This window comes from Schistocerca americana, chromosome 10 (genome assembly GCF_021461395.2).
Source record: "Schistocerca americana isolate TAMUIC-IGC-003095 chromosome 10, iqSchAmer2.1, whole genome shotgun sequence".
Lineage (NCBI taxonomy): Eukaryota > Metazoa > Arthropoda > Insecta > Orthoptera > Acrididae > Schistocerca > Schistocerca americana.
This window is the reverse complement of record NC_060128.1, coordinates 191,197,209-191,219,775: the sequence shown is the minus strand read 5'-3', so window position 1 is coordinate 191,219,775 and position 22,567 is coordinate 191,197,209. Positions and strand designations below refer to the sequence as shown.

The 22,567-nt window shown below is 46.4% G+C and overlaps 1 protein-coding gene across 1 annotated transcript in view; it reads left to right on the top strand.

Annotated features, from left to right (window-relative positions):
• LOC124552378 (aminopeptidase N-like) overlaps positions 1-22,567 on the top strand; it is a 151,733-nt gene that overhangs the window by 89,880 nt on the left and 39,286 nt on the right. The window contains exons 11-12 of the mRNA XM_047126642.1: positions 3,114-3,388; positions 17,505-17,692. Coding sequence (XP_046982598.1) covers positions 3,114-3,388; positions 17,505-17,692 — 463 coding nt within the window. The remainder of the gene's footprint in view (positions 1-3,113; positions 3,389-17,504; positions 17,693-22,567) is intronic.

The following is a 22,567-nucleotide window of genomic DNA, read 5'->3' as shown; positions in this document are numbered from 1 at the left end:
GTTGAACGTGTGAAAAGTTAGTGTTATATCGAGTGATGGAACGGCCAAATTAGACGATTTAAACAGAATAGGAAAAGAACCCCGCTTCTTCCACCAAGTTCGAAGCCTACATCTGGGATAAGGCAATCCCCCCTAAAAGCTAAAAAAAACCTGTGTGTAGAAACTGTCTCTTGCCAATCACGACGTACTTTCGAAGAAATATCATCCACGCAGTTCCGAAAATAGCAAGAGCCGACAAGTGGAGAATAATCGCACGGTCAGCTTAACAGCTCAGGCATCCAAGTTGTTGAGAAGAATAATGTAGAGAAGAATGGAAAAGAAATTTAGGACCCGTTAGGTGACGATCAGGTTAATATTAAGACAGCAAAGAAGCAGGCCCAATGTGGTTGGTAATTGGAGGAGGACTGAAGAAAAATAAAGGCACGTTCTTAGGAATAGTTGACCTAGAAGAAACATTCGATAATCTCAAATGGTCCGACTTGTTAGAAATTCTGAGAAAAATAGAAGTAACCTATAGAAGCGGCAATGACTGAAATAACAAATTCGGTCAAGAATGGGATTAAAATTCCGATGAAAGGACAGCAATGGTAAGACTTTCTGATGACTTTGCTACTTGCATGCTCAATGAAGATGAACAGGAATTGCAGGATCTGTTGAATGAAACGAAAAATCTGAGTGCAGAATTTAGATTGAGAGTAAACCAGAAAAACAGAAAGGTAACCAAATGTAGTCAGAAACTTAGGATCAAAACTGATGATCACGAAGTAGACGAGGAATTATGCTGTCTTGGAAGCAAAATAACCAATGACGGGCGAAGCAAGGGGAACAGAAAAAGCAGACTAGCACTGACAAAAAAAAGGCATTGCTGGCCAAGAGAAGTTTACTAGTATCAGACATAGGCCTCAATTTGTAGAATAAATGTTTGTTTGGAGCACAGTATAGCGTCTTAGTGAGTTACGGACTGTGGGAAAGGCGGAACAGATTTTTCCTTTGCGATCAGTAGCGCCGGTAATGAAAGGCAGGAATGCTCCCGATTTCACAGGCACTTGTGCATCACTACGATTTTTGCGCTTCGGTCTTAACGCTCTTTGTACCTCAGTGGACGAATAACTATTCTTGAGCAATGAATGCACTGGTGAGCAATAATTCCGCGTGAAGCATTTCTGGTTCTCAGATCTTCCTTACCTATCCTCCAAAGATTTTATGATGCCTAGGTTTTGTCGTGGTTAGAATCCTGGCGCAGGTAACAGTCTACACTACTGGCCATTATGATTGCTACACGAATAAGAAATGCAGATGATACACGGGTATTCAATGGACAAATATAGTATACCAGAACTGACATGTGATTACATTTTCACGCAATTTGGGTGCGTAGATCCTGAGAAATCAGTACCCAGAACAAGCACCTCTGCCCGTAATAACGGCCTTGATACGCCTGGGCATTGAGTCAAAAAAAAATGGTTCAAATGGTTCTGAGCACTATGCGACTTAACTTCTGAGGTCATCAGTCGCCTAGAACTTAGAACTAATTAAACCTAACTAACCTAAGGACATCACACACATCCATGCCCGAGGCAGGATTCGAACCTGCGACCGTAGCGGTCGCTCGGCTCCAGACTGTAGCGCCCAGAACCGCACGGCCACTCCGGCCGGCAGGCATTGAGTCAAACAGAGCTTGGATCGCGTGTACAGGTACAGCTGACCATGCAGCTTTAACACGATACCACAGTTCTTTAAGAGTTGTGACTGGCGTATTGTGACGAGCCAGATGCTCGGCCACCATTGACTTCAATTGGTGAGAGATCTGGAGAATGTGCTGGCCACGACAGCAGTCGAACATTTTCTGTATCCAGAAAGGCCTGTACAGGACCTACACATGCGGTCGTGCATTATCCTGCTGAAATGTAAGGTATCGCAGGGATCTCATGAAGGGTAGAGCCACGGGTCGTAACACATCTGAAATGTAACGTCTACTGTTCAAAGTGCCGTCAAAGCGAACGAGAGATGACCGAGACGTGTAACCAATGGCACCCCATACCACCACGCCGGGTGACACACGAGTATGGCGATGGCGAATACACGCTTCCAATGTGCGTTCACCGCGATGTCGCCAAACACGGATGGGACCATCATGATGCTGTAAACAGAACCTGGATTCATCCGAAAAAATGATGGTTTGTCATTCGTGCTCCCAGGTTCGTTGTTGAGTACACCATCGCAGGCGCTCCTGTCTGTGATGGAGCGACAAGGGTAATCGCAGCCGTGGTCTCCGAGCTGATAGTCCATGCTGCTGCAAACGTCGTCGAACTGTGCGGATGGTCGTTGTCTTGCAAACGTCCCCATCTGTTGACTCAGGGATCGAGACGTGGCTGCACAATCCGTTACAGCCATGCGGATAAGATGCGTGTCATCTCGACTGCTAGTGATACGAGGCCGTTGGGATCCAGCACGGCGTTCCGTATTACCCTCCTGAACCCACCGATTCCATATTCTGCTAACAGTCATTGGATCTCGACCAACGCGAACAGGTATGTCGCGATACGATAAACCGCAATCGCGATAGCCTACAATCCGACCTTTTTCAAAGACGGAAACGTGACGGTATGCATTTCTTCTCCTTCCACGAGGCATCACAACAACGTTTCACCAGGCAACGCCGGTCAACTGCTGTTTGTGTATGAGAAATCGGTTGGAAGCTTTCCTCATGTCAGCACTTTGCAGGTGTCGCCACCGGCGCCAACCTTGTGTGAATGCTCTGAAAAGCTAATCATTTGCATATCACGGTATCATCTTCCTGTCGGTTAAATTTCGCGTCTGTAGCACGTCATCTTCGTCTTGTAGCAATTTTAATGGCAGGTAGTGTATGTGTAGAGGTTATTGTGACATTTGCGGCCGAGAAAGTTCATATGTTACAATCTAGCACTACTGATTTTCACTCTGAAAAGAAACAGTAGTAAAAGGGATAAAGAGTTACAGCTCGCGTGCGCCGTATGTGATTTGAACGGAAAGAAACCCTACTAACAGGTGGTACTGAGGTAAGTGGTCTCCATAGTGAACTTGATAGCTGAGAGATGTAGACGCGGACGTAGACTGACTGCCCCGCTGTGCAGGCTTCTACCGCGTCAACTACGACACGGACAACTGGGCGCTGCTGGCGGCGCAGCTGCAGACCGACCACTCGGCCATCGGCGTGGTGAACCGCGCCCAGATCCTGGACGACGCCTTCCAGCTGGCCCGCGCCGGCCTGCTGGACTACAGCGTCGCGCTGGACAACACCGTCTACCTGGTGGCCGAGCAGGAGTACGTGCCGTGGTACAGCGCGCTCACCGCCATCTCCTACCTGGACACCAGGCTCCAGCAGTCCGAGGAGCACCAGCTGCTGCAGGTCAGTGAGTCTGCCCAGCCGCCCTCTGCTACTCAGCTCTACATGTCGAGGACCCCATCTGGCGTGTAGCTTTGGCCGTAGGAGCGCCATTCTGAAAGTAAACAATGTCGGACTGCTTGTCTGTCGGCCTATCTGTCTGTCCGTCGGTCGGTCGGGCTTTCGGTCTGTCTCTTTATCTGTATGTCGGTCGGTTGGTCTATTTGTCTGTTTGTCGTTTGGTCTGCCCGTGTAAAATCCTTTCTCTCAGGAATGGTAGACGTATCAAGTCGCGAGTCATGTCACATGCTAAGATCTACAGCATGAATGTAGGCTTCTAAGTCAATGAAACCAAAAGCTACTGCCATTTATGTCACATACGAGGGTAATCCCAAAAGTAAGGTCTATTTCTTTTTATAAGTACAGAACTCTGTTTGTGTGGCAGTTGGTCACTGTTATGAAGAGTGCTTCACGCGCTGTGTGTAAACATGCGCACACCGCGCTGAGGCGCTCAGTCTTGGCTTGGCAGCCGTTGAGAATCTGCATCTACATCCATACTCCGCAAGGTGTGTGGTGGAGGGTACCTTGAGTACCTCTGTCGGTTCTCCCTTCTATTCCAGTCTCGTATTGTTCTTGGAAAGAAAGATTGTCGGTATGCCTCTGTGTGGGCTCTAATCTCTCTGATTTTATCATCATGGTCTCTTCGCGAGATATACGTAGGAGGGAGCAATATACTGCTTGACTCTTTAGTGAACGTATGTTCTCGAAACTTCAACAAAAGCCCGTACCGAGCTACTGAGCGTCTCTCATGCAGAGTCTTCAACTGGAGTTTATCTATCATCTCCTTAACGCTTTCGCGATTACTAAATGATCCTGTAACGAAGCGCGCTGCTCTCCGTTGGATCTTCTCTATCTCTTCTATCAACCCTATCTGGTACGGATCCCACACTGCTGAGCAGTATTCAAGCAGTGGGCGAACAAGCGTACTGTAATCTACGGCTACGGTCGCAGGTTCGAATCCTGCCTCGGGCATGGATGTGTGTGATGTCCTTAGGTTAGTTAGGTTTAAGTAGTTCTAAGTTCTAGGGGACTAATGACCACAGCAGTTGAGTCCCATAGTGCTCAGAACCATTTATTTGTAATCTACGTCCTTTGTTTTCGGATTGCATTTCCTTAGGATTCTTCCAATGAATCTCAGTATGGCACCTGATTTACCGACGATCAACGTTGTATGGTCATTCCATTTTAAATCACTCCTAATGCCGACTCCCAGATAATTTACGGAATTAACTGCTTCCACTTGCTGACCTATATTGTAGCTAAATGATATGGGATCTTTCTTTCTATGTATTCGCAGCACATTACACTTGACTACATTGAGATTAAATTGCCATTCCCTGCACAATGCGTCAATTCGCTGCAGATCCTCCTGCATTTCAGTACAATTTTCCATTGTTACAACTTCTCGATATACCACAGCATCACCCGCAAAAAGCTTCAGTGAACTTCCGATGTCATCCACAAGGTCATTTATGTATATTGTGAAAAGGAACGGTCCTACGACACTCCCCTGCGGCACACCTGAAATCATTCTTACTTCGGAAGGCTTCTCTCCATTGAGAATGACATGCTGCGTTCTGTTATCTAGGAACTTTTCAATCCAATCACACAATTGGTCTGATAGTCCATATGCTCTTACTTTGTTCATTAAACGACTGTGAGGAACTGAATCGAACGCCGTGCGGAAGTCAACAAACACGGCATCTACCGGGGAACCCGTGTCTATGGCCCTCTGAGTCTCGTGGACGAATGTAGCTTCCGTTGGATGTTACCGCCACCAAGTGCTAATTGCGCGCAGTTATTCGGTTTTTGAACGCAAAGGGCACTGCGCCGATTGAAATCCATCGCCAATTCACGGAAGTGTATGGTGAGTCGTGCATTGATGTCAAATATATTCGTAAGTGATGTAGACAGTTAGCAGCTGGTCGGACCGTAATTCACGACGAACAAAGGAGCGGGAGACGGTCAATTTCTGAGGAGACAGTGCTGAAGGCTGAGCAAAGCACGCGTGAAGATCGGCGGATCACCCTGGATGATCTCTGCACGTTGGTTCCTGAGGTTTCCCGAAGCACCGCTCTAAGAATTTTAACGGAAACATTGAACTACCGGAACGTGTGCGCAAGATGGGTGCCACGAATGCTGACTAAGGACCACATGCGGCAACGAGTTGATGTTTCCCGCGCATTTCTTCACCGCCATGCAGCCGAACTGGACAACTTTCTGGACTCAATTGTCACGGGTGACGAAACCTGGGTATACCACTTTACACCTGTGACCAAGCAACAATCACGCCAGTGGCGGCATCCTTCTTCGCCAAAGCCGCGGAAATTCAAACAAACACAGTCTGCTGGTAAAGTCATGACACTGAAGTTAGAATCTTCTGGGTTATTAGGCCGCCAGAGTGTTCTAGCAGTATTGGACACCAAAAGATCCTGAGGAAGATCCCTGCAGAGGGGTCGAGACGTCGAACATTTTAGATGAAACATGACGCGGCCTAATAACCACGAAAGCCTGCAGACTTACATAAAGTAATGACAACCGTTTTTTGTGATCGGGAAGGGGTATTGTTGGTCGACTTTATGCCCCCTGGGACCACAATTAACGCTGACAGGTACTGTGAGACTCTGGAAAAACTCAAACGGGCAGTTCAGAACCGGAGAAGAGGAACGTTGAGCAAGGGCTTACACACTCTTCACGACAACGGTCGCCCACACATCGCTCAGCACCCCGTTGCTGTCCTGCAACAGTTTCAGTGGAACATAATCATCCACCCACCATATGGTCCTGACTTGGCGCTCAGTGACTATCACCTGATACCTTGGTTAAAAGAACTTTTGGCCGGAAAGCGATTCATCTCAGACGACGAGGTGAAAGAAGAGGTTCATAACTTTCTGAACAGCATGGCGGCGAGCTGGTTTGACATGGGCATACAAAAACTGCCACAGCGTCAACAAAGAATGCATCGACAGAAATGGTGATTATGTCGAGAAACAGCTAAATGTTCAAGCTGTAAACTTATGTAATCCGTTGTAGAAATAAACAGGTCTATGTTCAAAAAATGTTCAAATGTGTGTAAAATCTTATGGGACTGCTAAGGTCATCAGCGCCTAAGCGTACACACTACTTAACCTAAATTATTCTAAGGACAAGTTCACACGCCCATGCCCGAGGGAGGACTCGAACCTCCGCCAGAACCAGCCGCACAGTCCATGACTGGAGCGCCTACGACCGCTAATCCCGCGGGGCAAAAAGGTCTATGTACTGAAACAAAAAAGACCTTACTTTTGGGATTACCCTCGTATTTTGATACTGGTGTTGAGCCATACAGGTCGATTCTATATCTGGCTTTCTCTAAAATTCACAACAGTTGTGGACGTACGAGCGTTTTTTACAAAGTAAACAATTTTTTTTTTCTCCTGACATTTTAATTGATGCTGGAAGACATACAGAAATATGAGGAGAAGTCAAAAATTATCCACAGTGCAGCTATAGATTTTGTAGGAAAACAAATAGCACAGATAAGTCAAGATATTTAGGAATCTGTACCTCAAGTGCTAACAACTGAACTCCTATAGGATCAATTTGTTGTCCTTCTGACGGTCTCTCGGCCGGCTTGTCTTGTCTGTCTGTCGGTCGGTCGGTCGGTCGGTCGGTCTGTCAGTCTGTTGGTCTACCTATCTGTTGTTGGTCTATCAGGCGGTCAGTAGGTCGGTGGGTCCGTCTCTTGGTCTGTCGTTCTGTCTGTGTGTTTATAACCCTTTTTCTGAGGAACTGGTGGACGTATTAAATCGCAACTCATGTCACATGCTAAAATCTACAGGCCCCTGCCGGTATAATAAATGTAAACTTCTAAGTCACTGAGATCAAAAGTGACGGTATTTACGCTACTGGCCATTAAAATTGCTACACCAAGAAGAAATGCAGATGACACACGGGTATTCATTGGACAAATACACTTCTGGAAATTGAAATGAGAACACCGTGAATTCATTGTCCCAGGAAGGGGAAACTTTATTGACACATTCCTGGGGTCAGATACATCACATGATCACACTGACAGACCCACAAGCACATGGACACAGGCAACAGAGCATGCACAATGTCGGCACTAGTACAGTGTATATCCACCTTTCGCAGCAATGCAGGCTGTTATTCTCCCATGGAGACGATCTTAGAGATGCTGGATGTAGTCCTGTGGAACGGCTTGCCATGCCATTTCCACCTGGCGCCTCAGTTGGACCAGCGTTCGCGCTGGACGTGCAGACCGCATGAGACGACGCTTCATCCAGTCCCAAACATGCTCAATGGGGGACAGATCCGGAGATCTTGCTGGCCAGGGTAGTTGACTTACACCGACTAGAGCACGTTGGGTGGCACGGGATACATGCATGCGGACGTGCATTGTACTGTTGGAACAGCAAGTTCCCTTGCCGGTCTAGGAATGGTAGAACGATGGGTTCGATGACGGTTTGGATGTACCGTGCACTATTCAGTGTCCCCTCGACGATCACCAGTGGTGTACGGCCAGTGTAGGAGATCGCTCCCCACACCATGATGCCGGGTGTTGGCCCTGTGTGCCTCGGTCGTATGCAGTCCTGATTGTGGCGCTCACCTGCACGGCGCCAAACACGCATACGACCATCATTGGCACCAAGGCAGAAGCGACTCTCATCGCTGAAGACGACACGTCTCCATTCGTCCCTCCATTCACGCCTGTCGCGACACCACTGGAGGCGGGCTGCACGATGTTGGGGCGTGAGCGGAAGACGGCCTAACGGTGTGCGGGACCGTAGCCCAGCTTCATGGAGACGGTTGCGAATGGTCCTCGCCGATACCCCAGGAGCAACAGTGTCCCTAATTTGCTGGGAAGTGGCGGTGCGGTCCCCTACGGCACTGCGTAGGATCCTACGGTCTTGGCGTGCATCCGTGCGTCGCTGCGGTCCGGTCCCAGGTCGACGGGCACGTGCACCTTCCGCCGACCACTGGCGACAACATCGATGTACTGTGGAGACCTCACGCCCCACGTGTTGAGCAATTCGGCGGTACGTCCACCCGGCCTCCCGCATGCCCACTATACGCCCTCGCTCAAAGTCCGTCAACTGCACATGCGGTTCACGTCCACGCTGTCGCGGCATGCTACCAGTGTTAAAGACTGTGATGGAGCTCCGTATGCCACGGCAAACTGGCTGACACTGACGGCGGCGGTGCACAAATGCTGCGCAGCTAGCGCCATTCGACGGCCAACACCGCGGTTCCTGGTGTGTCCGCTGTGCCATGCGTGTGATCATTGCTTGTACAGCCCTCTCGCAGTGTCCGGAGCAAGTATGGTGGGTCTGACACACCGGTGTCAATGTGTTCTTTTTTCCATTTCCAGGAGTGTATATTATACTAGAACTGACATGTGATTACGTTTTCACGCAATTTGGGTGCATAGATCCTGAGAAATCAGTACCCAGAACAACCACCTCTGGCTGTAATAACGGCCTCGATAAGCCTGGGCATTGAGTCAAACAGAGCTCGGATGGCGTGTACAGGTACAGCTGCCCATGCAGCTTCCACACGAAACCACAGCTCATCAAGAGTAGTGACTGGCGTATTGTAACGAGCCAGTTGCTCGGCCACCATTGACCAGACGTTTTCAGTTGGTGAGAGGTCTGGAGAATGTGCTGGCCAGGACATCAGTCGAACATTTTCTGTATCCAGAAAGGCCCGTACAGGACCTGCAACATGCGGTCGTGCATTATCCTGCTGAAATGTAGGGTCTCGCAGGGATCGAATGAAGGGTAGAGCCACGTGTGGTAACACATCTGAAATTTAACGTCCACTGTTCAAAGTGCTGTCGATGCGAACAAGAGGTGACCGAGACGTGTAACCAATGGCACCCCAAACCATCACGCCGGGTGATACGCGAGTATGGCGATAACGAATACACGCTTCCAATGTGCGTTCACGGCGATGTCGCCAAACACGGATGCGACCATCATGATGCTGTAAACAGAACCTGGATTCATCCGAAAAAATGACGTTTTGCCATTCGTACAGTTAGGCTCGTCGTTGAGTACACCATCGCAGGCGCTCCTGTCTGTGATGCAGCGTCAAGGGTAACCGCTGCCGTGGTCTCCGAGCTGCTGCAAACGTCATAGAACTGTTCGTGCAGATGGTTGTTGTCTTGCAAACGTCCCCATCTGTTGACTCAGGGATCGAGACGTGGCTGCACCTTCCGTCACAGCCATGCGTATACGATGCCTGTCATCTCGTTGGGATCCAGCACGGCGTTCCGTATTACCCTCCTGAACCCACGGATTCCATATTCTGCTAACAGTCATTGGATCTCGACCAACGCGAGCAGCAGTGTCGTGGTACGATAAACCGCAATCGCGATAGGCTACAATCCGACTTTTATCAAAGTCGGTAACGTGATGGTACGCATTTCTCCTCCTTACAAGAGGCATCATAACAACGTTTCACCAGGCAACGCCGGTCAATTGCTGTTTGTGTATGAGAAATCGGTTGTAAACGTTGTAGGTGTCACCACCGGCGCCAACCTTGTGTGAATGCTCTGAAAAGCTAATCATTTGCTTATGACAGCATCTTCTTCCTCTCGGTTAAATTTCGCGTCTGTAGCACGTCATCTTCGTGGTGTAGCAATTTTAATGGCCAGTAGTGTATGTCACATAATTTAATACTTTCAAACTCACTCATCAAAAGTTTCTTTGTGTGGTAATTCGGCAGAACCTATAGTGTTCGACCAAGAGTCGCGAGGTTTGGCAAGAAGCAACGTTTCACAGCACAAATAAAGTTAAAAACCAGAAAATTGTTAATTTGTATCACACTAAAAATATTTATTTTGTCATTTCAAACTTGAAATTAAAATAATCAGCAGTTCTCCATTCAGACTGACTGCATCGCAGTGGTAAAACTCAAGCATCAGGAGAAGAACGCCATTACTGCTCATATGACGCAAAAACTCTACAAACTTATGCACCAACCTAATACTTTCGGCAGGACCGTTACATTCGTTGAATACCATAGCTTCTAGGAGTATTTGTAACCCTTCGCAATGACCACTGTATTTAAGCGTAGATCTGCAACCAGTGAAACAAATACCTCAACCCAAATACCAGTAGTGGTTTACAGTACAAGTTTGTACCATTCAGTCCTAATCTGCGTTTAACAAATGATCGTAGTAAATACAGAATAATCGTCTGCTGTAATGAAAAATGTGAAAGACACCAATTTTATTTTGTACATCTTAGAGAGATAGTAAAACAATATAAAATATTCACAAATACGGCGTGGTCAAAAAGTCTCTCCGCAGTGCCGTATGATTGTTAGCCGCTCGTGCCGTATGCCGCAGTGAATATACCGAAATGAAACTCAGTGGAATGCAAGTTATTAAGGTATTGAATATTCATTTTTACTCACAAATTTTCACATTATATGTTGGAAGTGTCGCCCCTGTTGTTGAATACGCAATTCAATTCGTCTAATCATGTTTCCAAATACAAGCTGTAACATTTCTTCTGTAACCGAAGCGGTGAAAGTGGATATTGCAGTTTTTAATTCGTCGATGTATTTTGGACGGTTTTTATAGACAGTTGCTTTCGCTGCACCCCAGAAGAAAAAGTCAGGTGGTGTTACGCCAGGCGATCGTGGAGGCCAAAGTCCCTGTGAAATTATGCGATCACCAAAAGCATCAACAAGCAGCGACATTGAAACGCGAGCTATAAGCGCGGTTGCACCATCTTGTTGAAAATAACCGTTCAGTATTTCACTTAACTCAAGTTCTCCTATGAATGGGTACAGAATATCACTGCTGTATCGTTGTGCGTTTATTGTTTCGTTGAAAAACCCAGGCAGGCGAACAATTATATGGCACGCGCGGCTAACAGTCATACGGCACTGCGGAGAGACTTGTTGAACACCCTGTATGAACATAATTATAAAAAATTAATTATAAAATTGTAATAAATAATACACAACTAGAGACAGTTATGGATACCAACAGTATAAATGTGATAGTAGTTCTGAACTTATCTATCATCAGATATCCAGAAGCTATTGCTACACGTAGATATGGCGTTTGAAGTTATATGTGAAAGAAGCGTTCGCAGTTTCACATAGAACTTCAAACGCCACATCTACGTGTAGCAATAGCTTCTGGATATCTGATGACAGATAAATTCCGAAAGGCGTCATACGAGCAATAAAATCATTCCTTCCCTGACGTTTGACTTTTACCATTGCGGCCCAGTCGGCTTGAATGCACAACTGCTGATCATTATAGTAGAGGTTGGCAGCCTCGTGCATGACTTCGTCACGTTTGTATTATTGGAACTAAAACATTTTCGAAAATCTCGGGCTGATATCTTGCCAGTATATATCGATCAGAGGCAAAAATGACGGAGCTTCTGGACTCCCAGAAGGGATGACCTGTCTATGCAGGGTGGTCCATTGATCGTGACCGGATCAAACATCTCACGAAATAAGCGTCAAACGAAAAAATTACAAAGAACGAAACTCGTCTAGCTTGAAGGGCAAACCAGATGTCGCTAGGGTTCGCCCGCTAGATGGTGCTGCCATAGGTCAAATGATATCAGCTGCTTTTTTTTTTAAATAGGAATCCCTATTTTTATTACATAAAGAAATATCAATGTCTTAGTTGGACCACATTCTTCGCTTTATGATAGATGGCGCTGTAATAAACATAGGGCTCACAATTTTAGACGAACAGTTGGTACCAGGTAGGTTTTTTAAATTAAAATACAGAACGTAGGCACGTTTGAACATTTTATTTCGGTTGTTCCAATGTGATACATATACCTTTTTGAACTTATCATTTCTGAGAACTCATGCTGTTGCAGCGTGATTACCTGTAAATACCACATTAATGCAATAAATGCTCCAAATGATGTCCATCAACCTCAATGCATTTGGCAATGCGTGTAACGACATTCCTCTCAACAGCGAGTAGTTCGCGTGCCGTTATGTTCGCACATGTATTGACAATGCGCTGACGCATGTTGTCAGGCGTTGTCGCTGGACCACGATAGCAAATATCCTTCAACTTTCCCCACAGAAATAAATCCGGCGGCGTCAGATCCGGTGAACGCGCGGGCCATGGTATGCTGCTTCGACGACCAATCCACCTGTCATGAAATATGCTATTCAATACCGCTTCAACCGCACGCGAGCGATGTGCCGGAAATCCATCATGTTGGAAGTACATCGCCATTCTGTCATGCAGTGAAACTTCTTGTAGTAACATCGGTGGAACATTAAGTAGGAAATCAGCATACATTGCACCATTTAGATTGCCATCGACAAAATGGGGGCCAATTATCCTTCCTCCCATAATGTCGCACCATACATTAACCCGCCAAGGTCGCTGATGTCCCACTTGTCACAGCCATCGTGGATTTTCCGTTATCCAATAGTGCATATTATGCCGGTTTACGTTACCACTGTTGATGAATGACGCTTCGTCGCTAAATAGAACGAGTGCAAAAAATCTGTCATCGTCCCGTAATTTCTCTTGTGCCCAGTGGCAGAACTGTACACGACGTTCAAAGTCGTCGCCATGCAATTCCTGGTGCACAGAAATATGGTACTGGTCCAATCGATGTTGATGTAGCATTCGCAAACACCGATGTTTTTGAGATTCCCGATTCACGCGCAATTTGTCTGCTACTGATGTGTAGATTAGTTGCGACAGCAGCTAGAACACCTACTTGGGCATCATCATTTGTTGCAGGTCGTGTTTGGCGTTTCACACGTGGCTGAACACTTCCTGTTTGCTTAAATAACGTAACTATCCGGCGGACGGTCCGGACACTTGGATGATGCCGTCCAGGATACCGAGCAGCTTACATAGCACACGCCCGTTGGGCATTTTGATCACAATAGCCATACATCAACACGATATCGACCTTTTCCGCAGTTGGTAAACGGTCCATTTTAACACGGGTAATGTATCACGAAGCAAATACCGTCCGCACTGGCGGAATGTTACGTGATACCACGTAGTTATACGTTTGTGACTATTACAGCGCCATCTATCACAAAGCGAAAAAAGTGCTCCAACTAAACCATTCATATTTCTTTACGTACTACACAAATATGTAATAAAAATGGGGGTTCCTATTTTAAAAAATGCAGTTGATATCGGTATGACCTATGGCAGCGCCATCTAGCGGGCCAACCATAGCGCCATCTGGTTTCCCTCTTCAAGCTAGAGAAGCTTTGTAGTTTTTTCGTTTGATGCTTATTTCGTGAGATATTTGGCCCGGTCACTATCAATGGACCACCCTGTGTACATAATTAGATTTGTACAGAACCCTCAATACGCGAGTCTTACTCGCAATTGGGCAATTTTTTAACATGGTTTTAGTTCACTGGAGCAGAAGTAGATGTTCTGTTCCCTACTTTAGCCTCTGCGGGGTCGAATATAATTTTTATTTAATCTCTGAAGTAGCCTATGCTCTTCGTCAGGGCTCAAGCTGATTGCATGCTAAATGTCATCATAATCAGTTCAACGGAACAGTCATCAAACGTAGCAAACAGAGCTACTATCACATTTATAATATTGGTATTCATATCTGTCTCTAGTTGTATATTATTTATTACAATTTTACAGTTAATTTTTTACCTATTATGTCAATATTTCTGAATATTTTATATTGTTTTACTATCTCTCTAAGAGGTGCAAAATAAGATTTGTGTCTTTCACACTTTTCTTTACAGTAAATGATTTTTCTGGATTTACTACTATCATTTGTTGAACGCAGGGTAGAACTGAATGGTACAAACTTGTACTGTGAACCACTACTGGTGTTTGGGCTGAGGTATTTGTTTCACTGGTTGCAGATCTACGCTTGAAGATAGTGGTAATTGCAAAGGTGCGCAAATACTCCTAGAAGCTACGGTATTGAATGAGTGTAACGGTCCTGCCGGAAGTGTTAGGTTGGTGCATAAGTTTGTGGAGATTTTCCATAAGTTTAATAGACAAGACAGATACACACAACATTGACTTTAATCATCAGTAACCCGTTCTCCTTCAGTATTTACAACAGTGTACAGACGCTGGGATACCCTCCCGAAACCGCGATTGTAGAAATCAAGAGGTCTTCAGGCGAAGAACTCGTTGAGGCGTGTTCGGAGAGCATTTTCATCCGGAAACGAAGATCCTTGAAGGTTGTTAGATAGAGAGCGGAAAACGTGAACACCTGAATGCGGAAGATCAGGTTGAATAAGGTGGGTCGCAATGACTTCCCAAACCATTCCTTTGTCAGTCTAGCAGAATGCGGACGGGCTTTATCGCGGAATAGCATCATCACAGTTGTTGACAATTAGCAGAGATGGTTACACCTCGGGGAAGCAAATCGTAGTGCACCACACTGTCACTGCTCCACCACACGAATAACATTACTTTGTGGATGCGCGTAAGTCTTTGTTTGGACCAGCTGATTTTTGTGATTTGGGCTTAGAGCATGCGGTATCCATACATTCAATTTTTGAACATTCCCCATCGCAAGATGGTAGAACGATCACAGTTCATCACATTTGCGAGTTCTCGACTGCAAGGACGTGGATCGTTGTGGATTAAAGCGATGAGACAGTCTTTCTGAACGTGGGGAGTCAGTAATGTCAAAACGGTTTCCGTTAAGACAAGAAAACCATTTTATTGCCATGCTCTGTCCAGTGCCATTATCCCCATACACGGCGAAAACATTTCTGGCTGTCTCCGCTGCTGTAAACCCTCTGTTGAGCTCAAACTGAAGAACATCTCGGAAATCTTCCGATCTCTCCACTTGGTATTGCAGCGAAATGCAGGAAGATCTGCAGCGGATAGGCACTTGGTGAAGGGAGTGGAAACTGACACTTAACATAGACAAATGTAATGTATTGCGAATACATAGAAAGAAGGATCCTTTATTGCATGATTATATGATAGCAGAACAAACACTGGTAGCAGTTACTTCTGTAAAATATCTGGGAGTATGCGTACGGAGCGATTTGAAGTGGAATGATCATATAAAATTAATTGTTGGTAACGTGGGTGCCAGGTTGAGATTCACTGGGAGAGTCCTTAGAAAATGTAGTCCATCAACAAAGGAGGTGGCTTACAAAACACTCGTTCGACCTATACTTGAGTATTGCTCATCAGTGTGGGATCCGTACCAGGTCGGGCTGACAGAGGAGATAGAGAAGATCCAAAGAAGAGCGACGCGTTTCGTCACAGGGTTATTTGGTAACCGTGATAGCGTTACGGAGATGTTTAGCAAACTCGAGTGGCAGACTCTGCAAGAGAGGCGCTCTGCATCGCGGTGTAGCTTGCTGTCCAGGTTTCGAGAGGGTGTGTTTCTGGATGAGGTATCGAATATATTGCTTCCCCCTACTTATACCTGCCGAGGAGATCACGAATGTAAAACTAGAGAGATCGAGCGCGCACGGAGGCTTTCCGGCAGTCGTTCTTGCCGCGAACCATACGCGACTGGAACTGGAAAGGGAGGTAATGACAGTGGCACGTACAGTGCCCTCCGCCACACACCGTTGGGTGGCTTGCGGATTAAAATGTAGATGTAGGTGTAGGTGTTCTCCATTTTCTACTAGCGCTCACTATTTTCAAATGACAAAATGACAATATGTAAACTCAAACAGCGACAGTAAACTAAAAAAAAAATGGCAATCGATAAATAAACATGTAGCAACGAAATTACATCTACATACATACATACTCCGCAATCCACCACACGGTATGTGGCGGAGGGTACCTAGTACCACAACTAGCATCTTCTCTCTTTGTTCCACTCCGAAACAGAACGAGGGAAAAATGACTGCCTATATGCCTCTGTACGAGCCCTAATCTCCCTTATCTTATCTTTGTGGTCTTTCCGCGAAATATAAGTTGGCGGCAGTAAAATTGTACTGCAGTCAGCCTCAAATGCTGGTTCTCTAAATTTCCTCAGCAGCGATTCACGAAAAGAACACCTCCTTTCCTCTAGAGACTCCCACCCGAGTTCCTGAAGTAGTTCCTTAACACTCGCGTGATGATCAAACCTACCAGTAACAAATCTAGCAGCCCGCCTCTGAATTGCTTCTATGTCCTCCCCCAATCTGACCTTGTAGGGTTCCCAAACGCTCGAGTAGTACTCAAGAATAGGTCGTATTAGTGTTTTATAAACGGTCTCCTTTACAGATGAACCACATCTTCCCAAAATTCCACCAATGAACCGAAGACGACTATCCGCCTTCCCCACAACTGCCATTACATGCTTGTCCCACTTCATATCGCTCTGTAATGTTACGCCCAAATATTTAATCGACGTGACTGTGTCAAGCGCTACACTGGTAATGGAGTATTCAAAAATTACGGGAGTCTTTTTCCTATTCTTCTGCATTAATTTACATTTATCTACATTTAGAGTTAGCTGCCATTATTTACACTAATGACAAACCCTGTCCAAGTCATCTTGTATCCTCCTACAGTCACTCAACGACGACACCTTCCCGTACACCACAGCATCATCAGCAAACAGCCGCACATTGCTATCCACCCTATCCAAAAGGTCATTTATGTAGATAGAAAACAAAAATACCGACATTCAAAGCAACCAAGAAAAAAATGGCTCTGAGCACTATGGGATTTAACATCTGAAGTCATCGGTCCCCTAGAACTAACCTAAGGACATCACACACATCCATGCCCGAGACAGGATTCGAACTTGCGACCGTAGCAGTCGCGGGGTTCCGGAGTGAAGCGCCTAGAACCGCTCGGCCACCGCGGCCGGCGCAACCTGCGCTGATATGAAACTTCCTGGCAGATTAAAACTGTGTGCCCGACCGAGACTCGAACTCGGGACCTTTGCCTTTCGCGGGCACACAGTTTTAATCTGCCAGGAAGTTTAAATTTCCTAATCCTACTGTTCGATCCGGTGGGCTAGCAAGCATCAGAAGCCGTTTCGCCAGCGAAGCTCACGAAGTCGCGATACAGCAGCAGCGTTACAGTCGCAGAGTGTGCGGCGCCTGCCCAGTCACCTGCGGCCGTGTCTCGACAGCTCCGCCTCTTTCTCTGCTGCAGACCTACCTGAGGACCATCCTGGCTGACATCTCGGCGCAGCTGGGCTACGCGGAGACGGACGACGACTCTCACGTGGACCGCATCCACAGGGAGCTGGTGTCCAGGTGGCAGTGCGCCGCCGGGGCCCCCGGCTGCCTGGAGTTCTCCAGCCAGGAGCTGGACAAGCTCATCGCGGACGAGAACTACCTGTGAGTAGCCGAGAGGGCGCCACGCCTCTCTCTTCCTTTCACCAGTAAGAAGAGTCCGCACCTCGTGGTCCAGTGGCTAGCGTTGCTGCCTCTGGACCAAGGGGTCCCGGGTTCGATTCCCAGGGGGACTCGGTGTTTGTGTTGCCCTCATCGTTTCATCCTCATCATCATTCGTGACAGTGGTTACATTAGACTGTATAAAAAACGGGACTTTGTACGGCACTGGTGACTGCGCAGTTGAGCACCCCACAAATCAAACATCAACAGTAAAAGCAGGCTGCCATTAAAATACCAGGTGATCAAAAAGTCAGTATAAATTTGAAAACTGAGTAAATCACGGAATAATGTAGATAGAGATGCACAAATTGACACACATGCTTGGAATGACATGGGGTTTTATTAGAACCAAAAAAATACAAAAAGTTAAGAAAAAGTCCGACAGATGGCGCCTCATCTGATCAGAATAGCAACAATTAGCATAACAAAGTAAGACAAAGCAAAGATGATGTTCTTTACAGGAAATGCTCAATATGTCCAACATCATTCCTCAACAAAGCTGTGGTCGAGGAATAATGTTGTGAACAGCACTGTAAAGCATGTCCGGAGTTATGGTGAGGCATTGGCGTCGTATGTTGTCTTTCAGCATCCCTAGAAATGTCGGTCGACCACGATACACTAGCGACTTCAGGTAACCCCAAAGCCAATAATCGCACGGACTGAGGTCTGGGGACCTGGGAGGCCAAGCGTGAAGAAAGTGGCGGCAAGAGATCTTCCATGCGTCTAGCAATGTGGAGCGGAGCGCCATCCTGCATAAACATCGTACGTTCCAGCAGGTGTTTATCAGCCAGGCTGGGGATGATGCGATTCTCTAACGTATCGGCGTACCTCTCACCCGTCACGGTAGCAGTTACAAAACCAGAATCACGCATCTCCTCGAAGAAAAAAGGCCCGATAACGGTAGATGTGGTAAATACAACCCATTTTCGGTAGCCCAGATTCTGCAGTTGTGGGCGTTGACAGACCCTCGGAGCGTGAAATGAGCTTCGTCGGTCCACAACACGTTACTCAACCAATCGTTATGTTCCGCCATCTTTTGAAACGCAAATACCTTCCGCTTCACTAAATCGCCATGATACCGATGGATTTTGTAAGGATAGCATCGGAGGGTACGCCTCAGTGCCAACCAAAAAGCAGTGTATGGAATGCCAGTGCGACGTGTGACTGCACGAGTGCTACTTCCCTGTGCATAGACGAACCTGAACTGTCTCAGCAGCATTACGCCTTGTGCTCGGTCGGCCACTACGGGTCTATCGTCTAAACAACCCGTGGCTTCGAACTTCGAAATCATTCTCGCCACAGCTGCATTTCTCAACAGACCTTTACCCATTCGAATCCCCTTCCTATGGCGATAGGATCGTAACGCTGAACTAGCACATTCCCCATTCTCATAATACAGCTTCACTAAAAGCGCCTTTTCAGGTAACGTCAACATGCTGCGACTGCTGGCGCATGTGATTCTCTCTCTCATTACAGCTCCTTTTATACACGATTGTCATGCGCAGTCACTGACGTTTTGCTGTACGGCGCCATCTGTCGGACATTTTGTGACATTTGTTTTTTTGGTTCTAATAAAACCCCGTGTCATTCCAAGCACGTGTGTCAATTTTTACCTCTCTATCTACATTATTCCGTGGTTTATTAAGTTTTCATATTTATACTGACTTTTTGATCATCCGGTACATTGAGGTGAGAAAAAGCATGGGATAGCGATAGTCACGTACACAGATGGTGATCGTATCGAGCATTGGCAGAACTGTCGTTTGTACTCATGAGATTCATGTGAAACGGTTTCCGAAGTGATTATGGCAGCAATACGGCAATTTGCATATCTTGGAGGCGGAGTAGCGATTGGAGCTAGACGCATGGGATGTTCCATTTCGGAAACTGTTAGGGAATTCAATATTCCGAGATCCACTGTGTCAAGAGTGTACCGAGAATATCAAATTTTGGGCATTTCCTTTCACCACGGACCATGCAGTGAGTAACGGCCTTCACTTAACGACCGAGAGTAACGGCGTTTTCGTAGAGTTGTCAGTGCTAACAGCCAAGCAACATTGTCTGAAGCAACCGCAGAAATCGACGTGAAATGTAAGACAAACGTTTCCGTTAAGACAGTATGGTGAAATTTGGCGTTAATGGGCTATGGTATCACAATATCGCCTTCAGCACTTCTCTTTGGTTCGACACCGTATCGGTTGGACCCTAGACGACTGGAAAATCGTTGGCTTGTCAAACGAGCCCCGTTTGCAGTTGGTAAGAGCTGATGGTAGGTTTCGAGTGTTGCTCTGGCCCCACGAATCCACGGACCCAAGTTTTTGGCTTGGTTCAATTGGCTCTGAGCACTACGGGACTTAACGTCTGAGGTCATCAGTCCCCTAGAACTACTTAAACCTAAGTAACCTAAGGACATCACACATATCCATGCCCGAGGCAGGATTCGGACCTGCGCCCGTAGCGGTCACTCGGTTCCAGACTGAAGCGCCTAGAACCGCTCGGCCACAACGGCCGGCCATCCCAAGTTTTAAACGAGCTACTTTGCAAGCGGGCGGTGGCTCCATAATGGTGTGGGCCGTGTTTACATTATACGGAACCGATCGTTGACTGGACATGGCTATATTCGGCTACTTCAGGACCATTTGTAGCCATTCATGGACTTAATTTCCCAACCAACAATGGCATGTTTGTAGGTCACAATATGGCATGTTACTTGGCCACAGTTGTTCGCCATTGATTTGGAGAACGTTCTGGACAGTTCTACCGAATGATCTGACCACCGAGATCACCCATCGAACACTTATGGTCTACATCTACATCTACAACTACATCCATACTCCGCAAGCCACCTGACGGTGTGTGGCGGAGGGTACCCTGAGTACCTCTATTGGTTCTCCCTTCTATTCCAGTCTCGTATTGTTCGTGTTGTTTTCTCTGAGATCAGGAAACGCAATCTAGAGGTCATTTCGTGCACAAAACCCTGCACCGGCAACACATTCGAAATCATGGACGGCTATGGAGGCAGTATTTGTGTAGGGGTTCTCCCAACGACTTGTAGAGTCCATGCCACGTCCAGTTGCCGGCCGGAGTGGCCGAGCGGTTCTAGGCGCCTCAGTCTGGAACCGCGCGACCGCTATGGTCGCAGGTTCGAATCCTGCCTCAGGCATGGATGTGTGTGATGTCCTTAGGTTAGTTAGGTTTAAGTAGTTATAAGTTCCAGGGCACTGATGACCTCAGATCCATAGTGCTCAGAGCCATTTGAACCGTTATTTGAACCACGTCCAGTTGCTGCATTACGCAGGGGAGAAGGAGGCCCTCACTAAGAGGTACCCAATGACTTTTGTTGCCTCAGTGTACATTTGTTCCACGTTCTTCATCTGCGTGGCCATGTTGTCCGTACTTACATCATAATCATTCGAGATATTTCGCTACCTTCTATGCAACTACAATAAAACGCCCCTTTTTGTCACCAAAGATGTTTCGTTTTATTGAAATAAAAATTATCAGTGCTCTTTAGTGAGAGATACTTACAAACTGTTCGTTAAAAGATTTCACGTATAGCATTTCGTTCCTTGTTTTCTCTCGGATCAGGAACTCGGTTTTTTAAGTCGTTCCTTGATTTGATAGTGTTGATTCTGGCCTAATCCCGTGTTGCTTTGCACAACTATCCATGAAACGCACCAGAATATATCACCACTGCTGTCTGTGTGTATCTTTCTCGCTGCACATACCTACTGTGTTTCGTGTAGTGTTAGCATTTTTACCGCTAGTCTTCCATCGAGCTAGAAATGTACTCCTTCTGAGTTATTCGTTATACCTGTCATTTAATTATGTTACTGTGTATTTATTCAATGTGCAAAGCAAGGAAAATCAAGGAGCAGCGAGGGAGCTGAAGGTTAAAAGGGTGAATGGGTAGCAAGGATCTGGAAGGGAGGGAGGGGATTGAGCTGGCGGTGAGGGTGGGAGGAGAGATCACTGAACACTGAATGCCAGGTGGTAGAATGGAGAGAGTGTTCAAGGGTAGGGAAACATAATTAAATGACGCGAAACACATACGACAAATAACGGAGAAAGATTACGTTTCCAGATCAAAGAAAAAATTCGCGGTAAAGCTGCTAACACTACACAAAACACATGAGACACATTTAACGAGAAAGATACAAACAGAAGGAGTGGTGCGTTTCGCATGGAGAAATGCATAGTTCTGCAAAGTAATATGGAATTAGGTCAGAATCAACAGCACTAAAAGAAGGGAAAAGTCAAAAACGTGCAAAGCACATGGGGTTTTCTGATGTGAGCGAACACCAGGCGCGAAATACTGTACGTGAAATGAACATTTTTTTTAAAATTGTTTTTCGACCTAGAAACCAGTTTGTAAAAATCTTTTATTACGGACCACTGACGATGTTTAATTTCGATAAAACGAAACGCATTTTGGTGACAAAAACACGCATTTTCTTGTAGACGAAATTAAAATACCTTCACTTTATTTTCTTTAGTTTTACTGTTCCAATAAACATTACACAAAATGCTGTCCCATCTTATCATCAGTGTTCTGAATCGTTTGATGCAGCCCGCCACAAATCCCTCTCCTGTGCCAACGTCTACATCTCAGACTTACCACTCGCAACCTACGTCCTCTATTATTTGCTGCATGTGTTCCAATCGCTGTGTTCATCTACAGTTTTTGCCCTCTACAGCTCCCTCAGTACCATGGAAATCATTCCCTCATATCTAAACACACGTCCTATCGCCCTGCCCCTTCTCCTTATCAGTGTTTCCCACATATAACGTTCCTCTCCGATTCTGCACCGAACCACC